Below are 18,864 nucleotides of genomic sequence, written 5' to 3'. Positions count from 1 at the left end.
GTTTGGGCACTGACAGGGCCCTGGGGCCCGTCAGGGCCGTTACGAGTGAGAGGGAACGGCCTGGTTGGCCTCACGTCTCCCCAGACAAAGCGCTCCTGGTGTTTCGCCCCGGTCCAGCGCACACACAAAGCCGTGGGAGAGAGGCGTGGGGAGGAGAGCGGGATGTCCTGTGTGAGAGAAACGAGTACAAGGAACAACGAAGTGTGACCTCTGACGAAAGGCCGAGGGTTCAGAGATGTCTTCCAGGTTTCGAGAGCATTAAAAGGGCTGTGATGCATCACATGTAAGAGCCAGCAACGACTTGCGGGAAGGAGATGGGGTGAAACAGCTCCGTGATTTACCGGCAAAGGAAGTTGTGCAACATTTTTTTATTTCACTGGAGGTTTTCCAGCGCTGGTTCGCGGTCCCCTCCTGCCCCTTCCCAAAGGGCCGGGTCTGCCTCAGGGCCAGCGTGCACAGGGAAAGGGAAGGGCTGAAGATAAGAAGGATTGTTGTAGATAGAAGGGGATGTGGCCATGAGCCAGACGGGGGAGGAGTGAGGGAAAGGGAGAGGCAAGAGGATGAGAGTGGAGCTGCAGTCCAGCATCAGTCAATCAGAGCCTTGAGTGGGTAGCCAGCTTGCTTTGAGTTGCTCACAAACTAAGTGGTTATTAGTTATTACTACTGAGGAAGGAGATTCCTTCACGCATGGTTTTCCCTATGCGTGAATCTAAGGACAAAGCCACGTAAAACAGCTACAGAGAACATTATCCGCTGCATTATGGCAACTTTTCAGGAAGCTCCTCTGTTGCTGTAAAAATCTGAGTAACTTTTACATACCTGTACATAAGGAGTGTTTTGATCAATACTGATATTTTTATAGTAACAGACAAGCTTTTGTTTTTCCCTCAGTGACAATCTGCAATTCATCATTAGATCAGCAACAGAACAAGCTTATGCATCTTATAGAATTGCTGGGCTGCAAAAGTGTGTCTAACAATTTATTGTACGTAAACAGTGAAAGATAATGGAACACTGTGACACAGCTAATAATTCATATTCTATGCAGAATTGGTATTTAAAAAAAAAAAACAAACAGGCTAGCACATTGTGCATCTGTGTGTTTCTATTTTAGTGCTGTTGTCAGAGTAACCATGACACTTTATCCTGACTACTGTCTCTTCTTCTGAGTCTAACAAGATCTGGAAGACAGATGAATACTGATTACTTCAATAAATCTGCCAGTTCTGTGATCTGAAATGAGCTAAGGGTATATACATGACAGTGTATTTCAGGCATGGAAGAAGTGTTTAATTTGAATTGCGAGTGTGTAGCTGCTCACAGGAGCACATTCCATGGTGGCATGTCCTGTCCTACCACATCCTAATCCCTCTCCCTGTGTTTCCCAGGAAAGCACAGCAGCTTTTATTCTATCTGCAGCTGGGAAAAAAAAATGGGCCAAGGAGAAATAGGAATACAATTTCCTCTAAATAAAAGAGAATTTCCCTCTCAAAAAGTGTGTGTTTGGTTTGATGTCCTCTGCCTTGATGCATATTTAAAGGTATTGTGAAAACATTTCTTACACTAAACACACATCCTGCAGTCCAATGGGACTGTGTGGGTTAGAAATACCTGCACTGAAGAGCCCACATTTAGGGTATCAGGGAAAACTTCTTAAGTTATCTTTATTGGCAACTTCAGCAGTCTCTAATTTTTACCATTAGCTTTAGTGTGTAACCACAACTAAAAACATGATGTAGTCTCAAATTTCAACACTATGAGAAAAACTAGATTTTGTTCATATATGTTATTTCCAATGCCAGGCAGAAGAAACCCAGGCTCTAAAGACTCAGACCTTGAATGGCTTCAGAGCCTAAAGGATCCTCTTTTTTTTTCCCCCCTCCAGTTTTAAAGCTGAAGTTTCTTACTTGGAATGAACAATACAGCCTCTACCCATGATCAGTGTAAGATACCAAAAAGAATTCTATCCTTCTATACCACCATAATTCTTCCCATCAGAGAGAAGAGCAACACCACTTTCAGAAAAATCCCTTTCCCAACCAAAATATCAACTTGGAATAAAATCCGTAACTCAACTCAGGCATTCCTAAAGTGTTAAGGAATGGAAATGTTTAATGTAAGCTTTGAGCACATTAGTTAGAAAGTGGAAACTGAGTCTAAATAACAATTAGCACAGAAAGTAAACTGCTTGAATAATACACATATATTGAAATCCTTTTCACAGACATAATGAAATTATCCTTTCCTTCCCTGTGCTGTTTTCCAGCACTTACACTTCTAAACACTAATGATTTCACTCACAAGGAAAGAAATCCAAGATATCTTCTATTTCTTCTATCCAGGGCTGTTCTCCTAACTCCCATATTGCATTAAGTGCTGCTTTAGTGTTTTTCATATTTATCAGCCTTTTGGCTTTTGAGTAAACTTATCCCAACCAATCTGCCTTTTCCTGTTCCTTCCCTATATATCTCCCTATGCAATGAAATTAGCTCTTCCAATAGCTTAACTTTGAATTACTGTCTAATTCTGTTAATTTTGCATAAAATGCCATAAACAGTTGCCTTCTCAGGTAGGCACATTTGGGAGAGTGGCTATCAGCATTAGGTATTTAAGAGAAAACATTGCATCATTTTTGCAAGACTAGAACTGCAAAAGTGACTAAACTCTGCTCACCAAACAGTTCTGTCATACAAAAATCAGACAGAAGGGATTTTGGGTGCGTTAATCAACAAGCTTCAAAGGGATGAAGGAATTTGTAACATGTTGTATTAACTTCTAAGAACTAAAAGAGAACATTGTCCCAAATACTGAGTATATTTTTAAGAAAATTAGTAGGCACTAGAGAAATAGGACAGAATAAAACAGGTGATGAGGAAAAGGAAGTGGCTTAACCAAAGAATATTTTACTCCATCCTATAAACTCTTTTCAGTGCTTCATACTTTCACAGCTTTTTGGCTGGAGCCTGGAAACAGCAAAATAACACTGTGAAACCTCTTGATTAAAAGGGCACAGGAAACATTGTTGCTGGAACCTGCTGTCTCTGTGAGACAGGCACACATGGCAAGCACAGGGACATGTGCAGCAGCCTGATGGGACCTGTATCTCCAGGCAAGAGAATGATCCAGAACACAGACAGTGTTTAAGAACTATTTATTAACACAAGCACATGTAGCAACTTTTCCCCATGGACTAACAGCCTTATCTGAACACCAGTAAGTATTAATCTATGCAAGCAAGACATACCCTAGTTCACTGAGTATTATGCAGCAGAGAGAACAACTAATTTAATGCATTTTCAAGGTGATGTTTAAAGTAGTTGAAAGAAACTAGTGAAAGCCTTACTCATACACCATTATGCAGCAAGGACACATTAGCATGCATTAATGAAGGGCTGCAAACCTTATTTTTGAATTATATTTTTGAGTTTGTATCACACCCTCAAAGGTATTGAGTCAAGTTTTAATATTCCCCGTGGTAGAGACTGCAAGGGTAAATGTGGGTAACTGCATTTAAAAGCATATTTCTTTCACCATTAATATGCAGGCCCAGCTCATGTTGAGTCTGGACTTTCAAATTACATATATTAGATCAATTTTTAAAAAATAGATTTATGTCTAGAATAAGTGCCATCATTTTGTCAGATCTACGAATCCTTAATTTCAGAGAGCTCGCTAATTACTGGTTATCAGGATAGTCTTCATTCACCTTTAGACTCAGCTCAGGTAAGTTATGTAAAATGTACATGTATTTCTTAAGCACCAGCAAGATCAGATGCATGTAAATACACTACTATATATAAAATAAAAATCCTGTAACCAAACACTTTTTCTAACTCTTTGATGAAGAAATATGAAATTAATTAGTCATCCACTTGTACAGGCCAATGTCAGCTTTAAAAGCACATCAGATTCTCTCTCAGTAGTTTACATGTAGATTTTAAGTCCTTTTTTTTTTAACTTCCAGTAAGCCAGAGCAATCATACTAATTTCAGTTTAAAAGAATGGCTTATTTCCTTACACATTACTTAAGATGAAGGTCTAAATATATACATATATATTAAAATGTATATTAAAGCACTAAAAGACATAATTCACTCTTTTTTTTTCACCCCTGAATTAGGGTGGGCCCTTAGTAATAATAACGTTGTTTTTGTTCAGCTTGGATTCATATGCAAATATCAGAGGAAACTTAAAATTTGTTTAGAATATTCTTCCCTTTTACATTGTTTTAATAACAACACAAAATTTAAAAGGTAAAGTAGTTTCAAGTGGCCTTGATTTCATGACTCATTTATTGCAGAGGTTTCAACAGACACCTCAAAGTTGTTGTTCTTGTCCAGCTGTTACTACTGTCTTCTAAATGAGATTGAAACTAGATTAAGAGAAGAGAACTTCTCTTCAAACTAAGGTTTTGGGTATCATTTTAGGATTTTGGTCATGCTAATGGGATGCACAGAAACAGGATGTATGGAACAAGTGACAACCACAAGGTGTTCAGTAGCCTTACTGCAAACCTTGATAAGCTGGGTTCAGGCAGTGCAGAGGCCAAAGCAGACCATGCCATGGTTCCCTGTACACCCCACTCTCCCTGGAAGGGCACAGGATTGTGTTACAACACTTGCTCATCTCTAAGTTCCCAGGTAAAGTCAGCAGCCTCAGCATCAAGTACATCAAGTTGGGAGCTTTTTTGGCACAGGAAAACACATACTAGTAACATCCCTGCCTCCTCAAAGTGCTTTCCCTGTGTTCTTTTGTCTTTCCATCCTCTACACAGCATCAGGAGAAAAGGCATTAGTGGAAATGTGGTGTAGCCATGGTGGCCTCTTGACATCTCAGCCTGCAGAGGGTCCAGGAGACTATTACCCAAACTTCCTCAGGCGTAAGGAAGTCTTCATGACCCTTCACTCCAATTTGTCCCTATCCTTCCAAGACCTGGAATCTGAATATCAGATGGATCTAGTTAGTTTCCCTGAAGCTTTGGCAGCACAGTGGACCAAAGGCAAATACCCTTTTACTACTGCTATTTTGCATTCACTAAATCTATTTGGCTTGTTTTCTATTGGGTGCAGCAGATCTCAGCGTTTAGAATATCTGCAACCTCGCACACAGCAGAAAGAAAAGAAAAGGCCATCTTGTCTCCCAAACATATATGTGACATCAGTGTGTAACAGCTGAAACCAGAGCTACGTTTCTGGGTGACTCCATACTTTCTGTAAACAGCTTTGTAAGTCACTGCAGGAAGAGGATACTATCATTCATTAAAGTGGTATTGGCAATCTGTGTCTCAAAGTCCCAGCTTAGTCATGCATTAAGTGCCCAGTTTCCTCCATATACCAATTATGCACATATTACAGGTATTTTCCAGTTGATATCGACAAAGCTGTCTTGTGCATTGCAGATAACAAATGTCAACATGCACATCTCTGCCTCTTCCTCATCACTGTGTACCACAGTGCCTCTCCAGGGATAAGCCTCCCTCACTTCTACACCTCATTGTTTCTATAGTTCCTGATGTACCTGTTGGCCTCTCCAACACCTTCCCTGGAGTGCAAAGAATTAAGCCATAATAAGGGGACTTTATGCTTTCACACAGCAAAGTAGAGCTCAGAGCTCTGTGTGTGACAAGGTGAAGTAACTCCACAGCTTAAGGCTCTGTTGAGGGAGAAGCTGTCCAACAGGCCAGTTCCTAGGAAGGACCTATTCTGTACAGGACTAGAAACCTTTTACATATACACTGTAATCACATAAATATCATCAGGAAAACTACTCATGTAAGTACCTTGGGCCTTGTGTGCCAGACAAATTACCGTGAATGAAGAAAGGACAGTTTATCTGCAGAAGTCCAAGCACCAACACTCACAGCATCCTTAGGCACACAGGACTTCAGCTGTAGAGGTATGCAGCTAAAATTTTGAATTTCAAGCATAACTGCTACTTGGGGCTAAACTCTGTCAATTCAGTCCCTGCATTAAAACAGAAAGGTACATAGTAAGACTGGTACTACAATAGCAAGGAGCTAAAAATGCAAGTCTCAGCTTTTTAAAAATAAATAAATGAGAAAGTTTTATTCCAAGCAGCCTTGGTTTTAGAAAAACTTTCTATTTATGGCTTGTCTGCATTTTCTGCCCTAAAACCAATCTGCAATCTAATGAACCAGATTTTTTTTATTTCAGAACTCCACATCTTTGACATTAGCCCTTAGTGCGTGATTCACCAGCCTTACAGATTTTAGAATTCAAAGTCTACCCCCAGGAGCCATAAACTAGAAGCAACTAAACCAGAGTTGGGAAGCGGTCTCAGTAATCTGTCCCACTGAAGAGTTTGTTCTCCTGAGAACAGAAGACAGAATCACTAGGAAGGAGGATCTGGCTTCTACCTCATATTCCCCAACTGCCTAACTTCATCTCATTGATTTCCTAACACAGTGAAAAAACTGCCTGAGATTCTTGACTGTACTGCAGAACCACAAAGTATCTGGAAGCCTTACAGGAACACACTCACCACAGGATATCTGCAGTGGGGTTAAAACAGCTATAAAACAGCACTGTTGTCTTCCTGTAGTTCCACAGTAATTATGAAAGGCAGACAAGATCATTCTTATCTTCAGCTGTTGGGTTTTTATGGCAGTGTCACATTGCTGATAGCAAAGTAAATCTGACCATAGTCAGGAGCAGCCTTTCATTGACAAATCTGATTATTTTTTTAGCGTTACTGCATTTAGTAATATATAGTGAATTTCATGAACACGAAAATTAACATTGTTGAATTGTGCTTATTCTTGCTGGCATAGTAAGGTTAAGGGTATTTATTCATCTCTTAATGTTTTTTGTCAGTACAGAGTGGAAGCTACAGAAGCACCTGATGGTCCAATATGGCAAGAGCATACAAAGGAATAGCACTGCATGCCTGGGTTACAAGTTATATCACAGGCTAACTTGAACATAGCATGACACCACATAATTGTTATAAAGCTGCTCTACAGGAAACATTAGACACATCAGGTTGTGAAAAAGCCAAATACCTTTTCTACATACTGACCACAGGTTTATGCAGCATTATGGGACAGTCAGTAAAGCCTAGCAGGGACATCAAGGGATAAGACAGGCAGTATTGGAAGTAACTCCCCCTCCCATGACTTTTTGTTTTTTAAAGAAGCAAACAGTGGTGAGGCTCTGACAGATTACATATGAAACACCTGATCCTGCTCTGCTTGCAAGTTATTTTACTTCTGACTACAAAAAGAAACCATAAAATGCCACCAAGTTAGAGTAGTAATGGTACTTGATTGTCTTGGCAAAAGGTCTTCACAGCCTACAATGTAGTAAAAAATATGATCAATTGGTATTATTTCTGTATTTTATTCCAGTCAAGTTCAAAAACCACCAAACAAGCCACCAAACACCACGATGGAATGAAAGCTTGCATAGAGCAGAGAAGACTTGATGTAAAACTGTGCTCTCTAGTGGAGAAATTTGATTTCGTGCCATGAAAGTTCAAGTCACGCTGATCCCTCCACTTAACCAACAGGTTTTCAGCGCAGAGAAAATATCAAGATTTTCCACAGTATGAAAAGAGTTCAAGTGCCCAATTCAACATATTTGTTACAACTGAGACAGACTTATACTGAGTTACATGACAGATTACAGCTATGTAAGGTTTCTAAATATAGAGCAAGAAAATACCTAAATCCCAAGACATGTGTTTATGTTTGTTTAGATTTTTAAAAATAATGGCACTCTTAATGCAATAACAAATAATTTCATTTTAATTATGTGATACTTTATTATGGACTTATATAATACTCTATACTCTGAGGGAAATAGGTTAGTTTTACATCAGATAGTGCTACTTGGTTTGTATGATGAAAATTAGGATTTTTCTCTAAATAAAAGTTTAATAATAAATTCTCAGTTGGTTTACTTTTAGAGACAAGAACTGACATGATGACCAACTCCTTTATTTCTAGTTACACCACTAATCTTAAACCTACCAAATGGGTCTTTGGGAAACTGTAACTCCTGCTCAATTTGTTTTCTTACAACCCATTTTCTTCATGACATCTGCCCTACCACCCATTTTTCTGGGCAGGTGATTGAATAATTGAATGCATGAACTCAGTACAATAGCAGGTGAATTGGAATCTATTTTTTGTAACAGCTTGGACACTTTATGCTTCCTCAACAGTATGCAGGATTTATCTTCTTTAAACTCTGTCTAACTAGGTGGTTGGAATATACCTGAAGTTAGAAGACAGTAATATGAAAGACTTTCATAAGCTAAATGTGCAGCTAACTATGCTAATTTTAAAATATATTAAAATCTGACGTGCATTTTGATTCAAGAGTAAAGATCTAGCAAGACACAGATATTAGATTTCTGTCATATGATTACAGAATGTTATGATCAGCTGTTGACTGTTATAGAAAGTGATACTCCCCCTTCCTCTTTGGCCCTTAAAGATGAAATGGGGGAGGGGAAGTTATTTTTTGAACATGTACAGGAACACAGAGCTACCTTTCATGTTTTAAGTTCCCTACTGTACTCAGAAAGGCAGCCTAACAATTCAGCAAGGCCTGCAATCTCAATTTAAGAAGTATCACCACCTACAAACAGAATCGAAGAAGTTAAAAGATTTGCCAGCTAGATATTTTTCTAAATGGAAAGAAGTTCATAACTGATGTTCTGCATAGTGCAAGGAAAGAACTTCACTGACTTGCAGCATACCTGGTGCTGATATGGCAGCAATTAAAATACTTGTGTTTAGTTAATCCCCTGCTAGCAAGAGGATGTCCTGAGTTTCTACACTGGTAGTCATAAAAATTTTGAGCTGGGGAACAGTTGTCAGTGATTGGGTAAAAGGAAAACCTTGCTTGACTTCAAGAGTTTTGTCCTATCAGTTAATAGAAAGATCAATAGGAGCTCAGTAATAAACTGTAATTTCAGTATGTCTAAATATTTATGGCTATTTCTTTAAATATTTAGGAAGTGCTGGAACTCTGCAAGACACTGTTTCCATTTACTATTCCCCTGCAACTTTTCACAATATTCTTTGAGAGTGTGTACTTCACATGGTTGTATCACTTAAACCACATGCAAGAAAAAATTCTGAAACAAAGTCATTCAATTAAAGAGCCAGAAACATCAGCAAGATATCCCTTGAAGTCCTGTATGGTTACTGTTAGAGATGGGTAACAAAGAGAGTGATCTTATATAAGTTTAGTTTAAGATTCAATGGTAATCATGCAAAATTAACACACAGTTATGAGCATATTTCAGCACCACTTGAAGTTAACTGGCAGGTGCCATCAGCTGTGTTGCAGTAATACCTGCCAGTCACACCAGTGTGTGTGTGGATGGAGGCAGCCCAGTCACTGAGACACATCTGTTGTTCTAAGTCCCATTTGAGAGTCTTTATGTTTGCATAACCTCCATTTTTAGTTACAAAAGTGTTATCACAGCAAGGCAGAAGTTTCACTGTGTTTTGCAGACTCAGCTAACTATGTTACATTAGTTTGTTCACCATCAAAAGACATTAAAAATACCAAAGAGTTATGCCTTAGGTTGTAAAACATCTAAAAAACAGGTCAAAAGTTTTATGAAAATTACAAGACCATACTTGGCTCTCAATTTAGCCTGTGTTAGAAGTGAAAACATGCAATACCTTCCAATTAAATCAATCTGCATTTCATGAGGGGAGAAAAAGACAGAGACCAAAATCCCAAACAATTCATACTGACTTCAAATTCCATCCTACAAGACAGCTTTGTGAGGTTTTTGGGACAGAGCTAGGAATTCATCCACAGTGACAAATTACAGTTGCCACTACAAACACTACCACAAAAGACCATTTTAAGGATCATTTACAATAACCCCCCTTCAGAAGGTATTGTGCAAAGAACACCAAAGCTTGTACTGACCTATTTATAATTCAAGTACTCTCCCTACTCCATAATAAAGAGGTTTTAGAGAATATGAAAGCACAGTCCAGGGGGTCCTCATAGAGCAGATTTCAGCCTTCTCTCAGTTTCCTACATCTCAACAGTTGCAGAAGTGCCATTTGTGTAGCCACCTTTAGACTTCATGTGGTCCTGAATTGATACAGCCTAGAAAAAAAGTTTATTAGAACATGCATCTTATAAATTCTGGTTGCCAGAGCAATTATTAAAAGCATCAAATTGAAAAGACAGGTGGGCCATGTGTTTACAGTGCTACGTTCCAACTGTAGTAGGGAAAAATAACAACTAAACCCAGGATTATTAAATACTCTTTCAAGTCAGTGTATGAGATGTGTTTTGCTATCCAAAATCCACTTATTCTTACATCCCTCACCCTGGCACAGCTTTGGCTTCAAGGTGATGTGTTATCTGCTCCCAGTATCAAGTGCATCCACAGAATCCATATCCAAAAGGTTCTCATCATATGTAAAGACACTGAGGAAATGGGCACTTCCTGAGTGTATCTCCCACAGCATCTCGTGTTTACAAACCAAAAGACAGTTCTGTTCTGATGCTCTTCTATTGGTTAAAAAAAAAGTCAGGTTTTTCTCTGTCTTACAATTATCTAATATTTTATTAGCTGCCTGCTCTACAGGTTACTGAGTGGAGGTGTCTGCTTACCCAAGAGGTGCACACTTACTGATGTGTAGTCACTGCTCATCTCTCCTGCCCCAACATGTGCGGTGTGTACAAAATTCATTGGCTCTCCGATCATATTCCGGTCCAGTCTCCGACGCCTCTTCTACAAAAAAGAAGATATCTTAGGTCTCTGTTCAGAAAACATGAGCAGCTTTCAGATAGAAACAAGCAGCTGAGATAAAAATAGATAGCCAGCACTGACCCGTAATTAAACCTCACAGCAACCAGGCTGAGGTTTCAGACTGTTTGCAATAAGACAAGATCAAAGTCACTTTTATTGCTGCTAATTACATTTTATCAAAAAATTCATTTAATGTTGGAAAGTCAGGGTCTGAGAACAAACAGTCACACGGTCCAAGCTTCTGGCAAAGCACACATAGTTCAAACAGACTGGTTTTGGCTTTTGCATTACTTTGCCCAAATTAATCAAAACAACAGGACAATGAAAGTGTTTCCTCTGTAACTGAAAGAAAAAATTTCAAATATGACAAAGGTAGCAGTTGTGCATCTACCTACCGGCTGGGGCTGTTCACCATTGCACCAGTTAAAACAAACCAGGAATTCAGTCATTATATTTCTCAGTAGGTAACAAGGTCTTTTTAAGTGAAATTATTTCTCTGGGAGTTTGAGGAGTACAAGGACCAAGATGCAGTTCCTTGAGTGAGTTTAGAAAGGAATTGCTTGTGCAGGTTCACTGGTAAAGATCACAGAATGCATCTGATCAGTATACCTGTAAAGAGATTATTATTTAAGTTTACATTGAATATATCAAAGTTTTGTAAGAGTTATTGAGAAACAGGCAATTCATAAGACTAAAGCAAGACTGTTACATTCTTAAACACACCAGGAAAAGAGAGTAGCATCAATTTAAAATCCGTATGTCCATGTCAGAAATCAGGGGTAAGAACTCTGTGTATTTAATCACAGACAGTAACATAAGTTCTTTACAGAAATATAATAAAAACAATGTTAGAATTAAGTGAGGCCTTGTTTAACAGTCTATAATCTGTCTGTAAGCAGAGCTAGCCAATACTTATGAATTTTTTACTATTTCGAAAGAAACTAACTTTGAACCACAACAGATTGACCACTTAACATTTACAAACTGGTGCAAAAGAAAGTTTGGGCTTTACATCTGATACAGTTACTCTTCTTAGACACAGAAAAGCTTAAAGCAAAGAACCTTGTATAGCTCCAAATAGCCCTTAAAAGAGAAAAGAAGAGCCTTGTATACCAGCAAGAGAAATCATTCATCAGAGCCTGGAGCTTCCCAAAATACACAGAACTATTAGCATGGCACTCCTGAACTGGAGACGCAACCAGGAGACTCACTGACTCCAAGTGCCCTGCAGCCAGGACACAGCCCAACTTTTAGCAGTCACTGACTTTTTTTTTTTTTTTAACATATCTTCCTTCGAATCAAAGCTAGGGCTACAGAGTAGCCTTTCATATCAACTTGTTCATTAAAACAATATTACAACCTGTTCATTTATAAAGAAGATTTTGTTATTTGTTCAAGCTTACAGTTTAACAGAAGTTACAGCTTCAGCAATTCAATCTTTCTGGATGCCCACTAAAGCTCTCACAACCAAACAGCATAAGCTTCCCCCTTCACAGGCATTTCTTATGTAGTCCCACAATTATGTAATTAGCACATCTATTTCTTTCACCTTTGTGGTTTTCTTACACTTCCTCACTTCTCACACTTCAAGCAGATTTCTTAAATTTCTGCCATTTATCTTCCAAAGCATTTGTTATGTCTGTCCCTTTGCCTTAGGTAGTCCATATGATACATTATTGCAGAACATGTCATATATTATTTCATTTTATCCCGGGTGGATAAATTTTTAACCTCTCCTCATCCTCTCACAATGGTCTTTATCACCAGTAGAAGGGACAGTGGCCCACACTACCGTAAGAACATGCAGAAGCCGAAGCTTTTGCTATCACTTCACATGCAGATTTTCTTAAAAATCACAAAGTGTGTCCCTCTGCAGTGATAACCTATTTCGAGAGCAGACTGACTGAGATGACAGCATCCCCATCCCACAGTAAGGGCTGAACGCCTCTCATCCTCCCGCCCTACCCCCCATGTGTCCCTCTCCCTCCGTGGGGCTCGCGCATACCTCGGGGTTTCCTGCAGCTCCCAGGCAGTCCTGCCGGGATGGAGTGTCCTCATTCGAGCGCTGGCACACAGCCAGCTCCCGTCTCGGCAACTCCAGCACGTTCACAGTTCATATTCCTGGGCTATAATTAGTCCCGTTGGCCAAGCAGGAGCGCTGCGCTGCGATCCCGTGCCCTGCGGCGGTTCCTGGGCTCCGGGAGGAGGTGCTGCCCAAGTGAGCTGCGCGCTTCACGCGAGCCCACAGGTGTCAGAACGGCAGAGCGGAGACCAAAAATAGCGCCCTGGTTTGGCGTCAGATTTGTGCAGCCGTGCAGTTTTCTCAGCACTCCCCCTGCAGCCCGTGGCTCACTTCCACCCCTGCGGCAGCTCTGCAGGTGTCCCCTGGCACACGGCGTGCTCAGCGTCTTCCTGTTGTGTTTTACACCACGACGCTTCTTTTCCGCTACATGAGTCAGAGAATCATCCCCCAGGACGGCAGCGTTCGCGCCAGTGCATGGGACACCACCTTGCTCCCGGAGACTCAAGGTCTCCACACTAACTGGGAGAATTTAAAAAACACCTCAGTGTCTCCAGGCTCACTCAGGACTAGTAAAAGCCAACAAGAATCCCCAACAAGGATCCCCAAATCGAGGAGAAAACAACATTTTGTCACAGTTGGCACGCAGAGTAGAATGGGACAATATCCTGTTGTTCTTTCCCTCTGTTTTTCACCATGGCAGCAGTATCATCGAGCAGAGGGGACAAAGGGCCTGGGAAATGGCTAGCACGCGCAGACACGGATGCTGGATCCGATGGCAGGATGCACTGCCCTTCTGGAGCCCGGAGCCTTAAAGTGCCCAAGAGCTTTAGGAAGGCTCAGATTTACTTTCCTGAGCATAACATTCAATTTGTTGTACCATTGCTGTGTATTAAAAAGTATTCAAAATACTCTTCTGTTTTACTTACAAAGTATCAATGGAAAATATTTGCCCGAATCAAAACAAAAGAATCCTCTTTGCACAGACATGAGAGGTGCACAGTGATCCTGATAATTAACAACACTAAACGTGTTTATTCTTCCCAACTTTAGGCTCAAAGTCTGATAATGTAAAATTCTTGGCTGGAGCTGTTAGTGAAGGACAATGAGGGTACAGTTCATGTATATTATCACATATCAGGCACAGGCTGCCATCACCCTGCCCCAATTCATTGTTAAACTGTGATTAACTGAGGCCAGTTGCCATTTTCATTCCAGCTCTATCTGTACTGAGTTGATGTGAGAAGCATATTTCATCCTAATTGCCTCTGTGCTTCTAATTTGTTCATTATCCTTTGCTCATCTGATATCTGTTAAAATCCTCCAACAATTGTATGTTTATATATTTGAATGGCAAGGTGTGGCAAAAAATCAGGATTTGTATTTCAAATACTGGTTTTGAGCACGAAACTTGAAGAGTGCATCTTGCTTGGTAAAAGGTGAGGAGTACAAGACAATAAATGACCAAGACTTTGGAAGAACTTTGGAGCCAAACAGCTAAAATCCTGAAGTAGAGTGAGTTTAACCGCTTGCAAGTAACATCCTGATTTTACCAGAGTATGTACAGATTCCGAACTAAGTTTGGGCTGCAGTCCTCACTACATAAAAATGCTATTATGTAGCATGAATGTATCTCTTGGTTTTCTGCCATCCTGGAGCTTTAGGAAGCTGAGAATAGGGTTTCACCTGAGACCTTCATTAGTCTAGGTGTGTTGGTATTTTTAACCTAAGGAATTTGGGCGTAGTCCCTGAGGAGCTCCTCCTTTTCAAAGACATATATTCAAAGTGCATATATTTAAAAAATAACAACAACCTCCCCAAAAACAAACAAACAAAACCGTCACAAAAAATACCCCAAACCACAAAGGCAGTTCTTCTATTTCACAGTGAAAATGAGCTAAATAACCCTAATCACAAAATGAAAAAAATATATTTTCAACTAAATGTCTATTCCTCCTCAAAAAAGAAGAAAAGTCAAGAGGCCAAATTATGTGTTCCCTTTGGAAGTTAAAAATAACTGCGAAAGAAATCAACTGAGATTTGCCTGTGGTCTTACCAGAAGAAAATTAGCAAAAATCACAAAAGGATGAGAAGCAAGAAAATGGTTGGCAGCACACCAACCACTGGCATTGTAAACATGGTGAACAGAGTTACTGGTTTGTAACTTAGGGAATTTAATGTTACTAAAAATAAATTCAGATTAAATTACCAGAAAAAAAAAAAAATGAAAAAAAGAAAAAGAAAGCTGTGGCGATAAGTTTCCCCTTCTTTATAAAAGGATAAAAGTAAGAAAAGGTGAAGTCCCTCAGGCACAGCCGTTTGGAGGAGTCCGAGCCCCGGCAGCCGCTGCCGAGGGACTCACACAGCCGCCAAGGAGCAGCGCGTGAGGGCAGCGGGGGAAGCAGGGGCTGCTCGGGGCCGTTCCCGCTCAGTCCTCCCCGGGCTCCCGCGGCCCCCTCACGGCCCGGCGCGAGGACACGCCGTGACCTTCACACACGCTGGGCCGCGCGCTCCGCCAGGGGGCGCCCTGCGCACCGCGCGCGCGGCCTCCCCGCCCCGCCGCGCCCTCACGGGGAGTTACGGCTGGCCCAGGCCTCGGCCCCGGCCCAGCCGCCGCCCGGCCCCAGCGCAGCTCCTCAGCGCCGAGAGCCGGGCCGGTGTCCGGAGCGGGCCACCGGCAGCACCACGGCGGAGGAGCCCGGCCGAGCGCCCGGCACTGCTGCAGCTCCTCTCCCGCGCTGCGCCGCCGGAGCCGCGTGGGGGCGCCACGCCCCCGCCATCGGCGCGCCCGTCCGTGGCCGGCGCCGCGCCCAACGAGCGCCCCCCAGCGGCCGCGCTGTAACACCGCCCGGCCTGACTGAGAGCGCCGCAGCCAATCACCGCGAGGCGCCCGCGCCGCGCCGCTCCGCATTGGCCGGGAGGAGGCGGTGGCCGCCCAATGGGCGCGGCGGGGCGCGAGGGGAAGGCGCGCGCGCGGAGGAGCCACCCCCCTTTGCGGAGCGCGCGGCGCGGCGCGGACCGGCCCTGCTGCTGCTCAGAGCCACCATGGCGCGGACCCGCAGTTGACGTTTGGCCTCTCCCCTCTCCACCTTCTCCTCTTCTCCGGCCCCTTCCTCCCCCTGCCCGGGTCCCGGCTCAGGCACGTAGGCGGCCGGTACCGGAGACACCGGGTCCCCCCCCTTCCCAGCCCCTCAGGACAGGCGGTAGGAGTCGGGCCGGGCGGCCGCGGGACACGCCATGAACATCATCATCGGCATCGGCGGGTGAGAGCCGGGGCCGGGCCGGGGGGCGGCTCGGGGGGCGATGCGGGCGCGGGTCCCTTCCGCCGGCCCTCTCGGTGCCGCAGTGCCGGGGGTGTGTGGGTTACCCGGTCCCCACGTGGCGCTCCCCGACGGCCGCGCTCTCGCCGCAGGGTCACGAACGGCGGCAAGACCACCCTGACGCGGCGGCTGATGCGGGCCCTGCCCAACTGCAGCGTGGTGCACCAGGACGACTTCTTCAAGGTGAGCGGGCCCTGCCGGCCGCGGGAGGGCGCGGGGTGACCCCCGCGGGCTTCCGCCCGCGCTGCTGGCGCGGTGCCCGCCCTGCGCCGCCTCTGCAGAGCCTGGCTGGGCCCGTGTGCCCGGCGGATAAGCGCTCCAGCGTGTCCGGGTGATTTTCCGTCCCCATGGAGGGCTGCACGGTGCGCTCGTGTCGCTGGGAAGATAGAGAAGCGAGCGGCTTTATCTGAGCCTCGTACTGTTGGTTTTTATCTGCATGCAAAGGAACCTGGTGGAGGGTGAAGAGCCTCTTTGGTAGCTTCAGGGTTTGAGTCTTGAATTTTGCTTTGAAATGGGTATTGAGCTTCTCGGTAGTTTTCCTGACCAAGTAGGTTTGTTTTTTTTTTTTCTTATTACTGTTTCAGCCCCAAGATGAAATAGAAGTTGAAGATGGGTTTAAACAGTATGATGGTAAGCCTTTCTTACCGTATTTCAAAGCATAACTCAAAAACTTGGAGTATTTTGATTCTTTATGTGCACTGTTTTGTACTGACTGTGTTACTAGATAATATTTAATTACTGCTTAATGATAGCTGTCTGTTTTGTCTTAGTGATTAGTGCATTAGATATGGAAGCCATGATGAGCACCATAAATGCTTGGATAAAAAACCCTGTCAAGTTTGAACGTTCTCATGGGATCAACAACACACTGGATGCCCAGATCTTGCCAGATAAGGAGGGAGGAGATGAAACAATTCACATTCTTATCGTTGAAGGCTTCCTGCTTTACACCTACAGGTAATCAAATACACATCCATACATTTTGACTTTTACATTATGTACTACTGCTGAGTTTAGGTGTCACAAGTCTGAAGGTTGCTCTAGGTACAGTAAATGGATGTAGTTTTACCTCTCCATTTTTTGCTACTGTAACCACCCACATGTCTCTTTCAGGCCACTGATTGACGTATTCCACCATCGGTACTTTCTTTCCATTCCATATGAGGAGTGCAAAAGGAGAAGAAGGTAAATTTGTCTTTCTGAGTTTCCTTGTTAGCCCAGTAACATCTTACTCTGTTCAAGATTTTGTTTCTCCAAAGCTTTTAGATAAGAAGGCATAAATGCTAATGTAGCTGTTTTATTAGAAGATTGTAGCTTCCTTCAGTAAACCAACCCAAAGCTTCCTACCAAGCTATTGTGTTTGTGTATGTAATGCTCAGTTTCTGCACAGACCTTTCACTAGTCTTTTCCCTTGCTGGTTTTCCAATGATAGGGTTCCCAGATCTTGAACTATGTGGGGGTTTACACTTGGCTGTACTGTTGTACATATACAGTGTTCTTAATGCAAATGGAAGGTGTTAAAGTTACATTTCAAGACAAATAAGCAAATGGCTGTTTTACCCAAAGTTCTGCTGTAGCTTTCAGAGTTTACTCATCAATGTTTAGATCAGTCTGTCTTGGGAACTCTTTTTGCATCTTGAGCTCTTTGGACCTGCCCATCAAATTCCAACTTACTTGGGTATTTTTGTGCTTGCAGCTCTTGCTAAATACTGACTTTCCATAAGCTCAGAAACTACATTGGAGACAACAGGCTCAGGCTAGTGTGTAGAGAAACTGAGTAAAATGTCTTTTCTTTGAACTGTAATTACAATACTTTTGAGTAACAATGCCTTAATTTACAGTTCAAGGAATTACACTGTACCAGATCCACCTGGCCTGTTTGATGGCCACGTTTGGCCTATGTATGTAAAGCACAGGAAGATAATGGAAGAACTTGGAGTTGATGTGGGTAAGTCTTTAATGACAAAAGGACTTCATGAGATTGCTTTTCAGACCTGCTCTATACATACTGGTTAGATGCATGAGAAGAGGTGAATGAAGCAGGTGAGGGAGTGTATTTCTCTCATACCAGTCAGGTGCATGCTTTTTAAATTAGGATTTGGTAAGCTTAGAAACATTCAGTTATAGCTCTGTTACTTTACTTTCAGTGCACTTGGATGGAACAAAATCAAAGGAGGAGCTGTTTAATGATGTGTATGGGCAGATCCAGAATAAGATTGAAGAATTACTTAACACCCAGGTAGGTGTTCATGCTTATAACTGCAATTCAAAGGCAACTCTTTCAAAGCCTGTGTTGAAAGTGCATGAAGCTGTAACTTGAAATATGTTCACTTCTATCTTTCTGTTTAGAAATAAGCTGCTGCTGCTGATTCTTGTTTGAAGATGATTCCTGTTTGCTCCACGCTGTCTACCTGACTGCCACTAAAGTTCCAGCTTCTGTGAAGACTCAGCTCTTAAGTTCAACTTTGTTCAACCTTCCCTTGAAAACTGGAGTTCTACATGGCCATAATTAAAAAGCACTCCCCCCTTGTCTGTGATCCTAAATTGTGCTTCAGTTTATTATGTCGTCTCAGATGATCTCAGTCTTTCCCAAGTCTCCTGGGAATTCTTTTCATGATGTTCTTACTGCCATATGTTAAAACATTATAGTGGAACTGATGTGAAGGGGCACAACTGTCCTGGGAGAGTGTGTGTATGTATCCATATACACATACACTGCTTTTACTTTCATTTCAGTGTCTTGCATGAATTTCTATAATCCATATAATT

At 42.4% G+C, this 18,864-nt stretch overlaps 2 protein-coding genes across 2 annotated transcripts; one reads left to right on the top strand and one right to left on the bottom strand.

Moving 5' to 3' along the window:
- Positions 1-3,134: 3,134 nt before the first annotated feature.
- Positions 3,135-14,319, bottom strand: LOC135420914 (CDC42 small effector protein 2-B-like). Its single transcript, XM_064668885.1, has 4 exons — positions 12,761-14,319; positions 11,151-11,364; positions 10,636-10,737; positions 3,135-10,103 (listed from the first exon to the last, which is right to left on the bottom strand). Exons 2-4 carry the CDS (start codon positions 11,202-11,204, stop codon positions 10,029-10,031), a joined length of 231 nt encoding a protein of 76 aa, XP_064524955.1. The 5' UTR covers positions 11,205-11,364; positions 12,761-14,319; the 3' UTR covers positions 3,135-10,028.
- A 1,410-nt stretch (positions 14,320-15,729) lies between these two features.
- On the top strand, positions 15,730-18,639 carry LOC135420911 (nicotinamide riboside kinase 2-like). Its single transcript, XM_064668881.1, has 8 exons — positions 15,730-16,038; positions 16,188-16,278; positions 16,680-16,725; positions 16,866-17,052; positions 17,209-17,280; positions 17,937-18,043; positions 18,243-18,334; positions 18,445-18,639. The coding sequence occupies exons 1-8, from the start codon at positions 16,013-16,015 to the stop codon at positions 18,448-18,450; spliced, it is 627 nt and encodes a 208-aa protein (XP_064524951.1). The 5' UTR covers positions 15,730-16,012; the 3' UTR covers positions 18,451-18,639.
- The last annotated feature ends 225 nt before the right edge of the window (positions 18,640-18,864 follow it).

The sequence above is a fragment of the Pseudopipra pipra genome, chromosome 12, assembly GCF_036250125.1.
Source record: "Pseudopipra pipra isolate bDixPip1 chromosome 12, bDixPip1.hap1, whole genome shotgun sequence".
Lineage (NCBI taxonomy): Eukaryota > Metazoa > Chordata > Aves > Passeriformes > Pipridae > Pseudopipra > Pseudopipra pipra.
This window is presented reverse-complemented; position numbering and strand designations above follow the sequence as displayed.

What these genes read in the sequence shown, in the direction of transcription:
- LOC135420914 (XM_064668885.1), bottom strand. Translation starts at nt 11,204, where the DNA reads ATGACTGAATTCCTGGTTTGTTTTAACTGGTGCAATGGTGAACAGCCC. An exon ending in ATGGTGAACAGCCCCAGCCG is followed by an intron (nt 10,738 to 11,150) that starts GTAGGTAGATGC and finishes TCTTTTTTGTAG; the next exon opens with AAGAGGCGTCGGAGACTGGA. An exon ending in TGAGCAGTGACTACACATCA is followed by an intron (nt 10,104 to 10,635) that starts GTAAGTGTGCAC and finishes CTTTTTTTCTAG; the next exon opens with GCTGTATCAATTCAGGACCA.
- LOC135420911 (XM_064668881.1), top strand. Translation starts at nt 16,013, where the DNA reads ATGAACATCATCATCGGCATCGGCGG. An exon ending in ACCAGGACGACTTCTTCAAG is followed by an intron (nt 16,279 to 16,679) that starts GTGAGCGGGCCC and finishes TTACTGTTTCAG; the next exon opens with CCCCAAGATGAAATAGAAGT. An exon ending in TGGGTTTAAACAGTATGATG is followed by an intron (nt 16,726 to 16,865) that starts GTAAGCCTTTCT and finishes GTTTTGTCTTAG; the next exon opens with TGATTAGTGCATTAGATATG.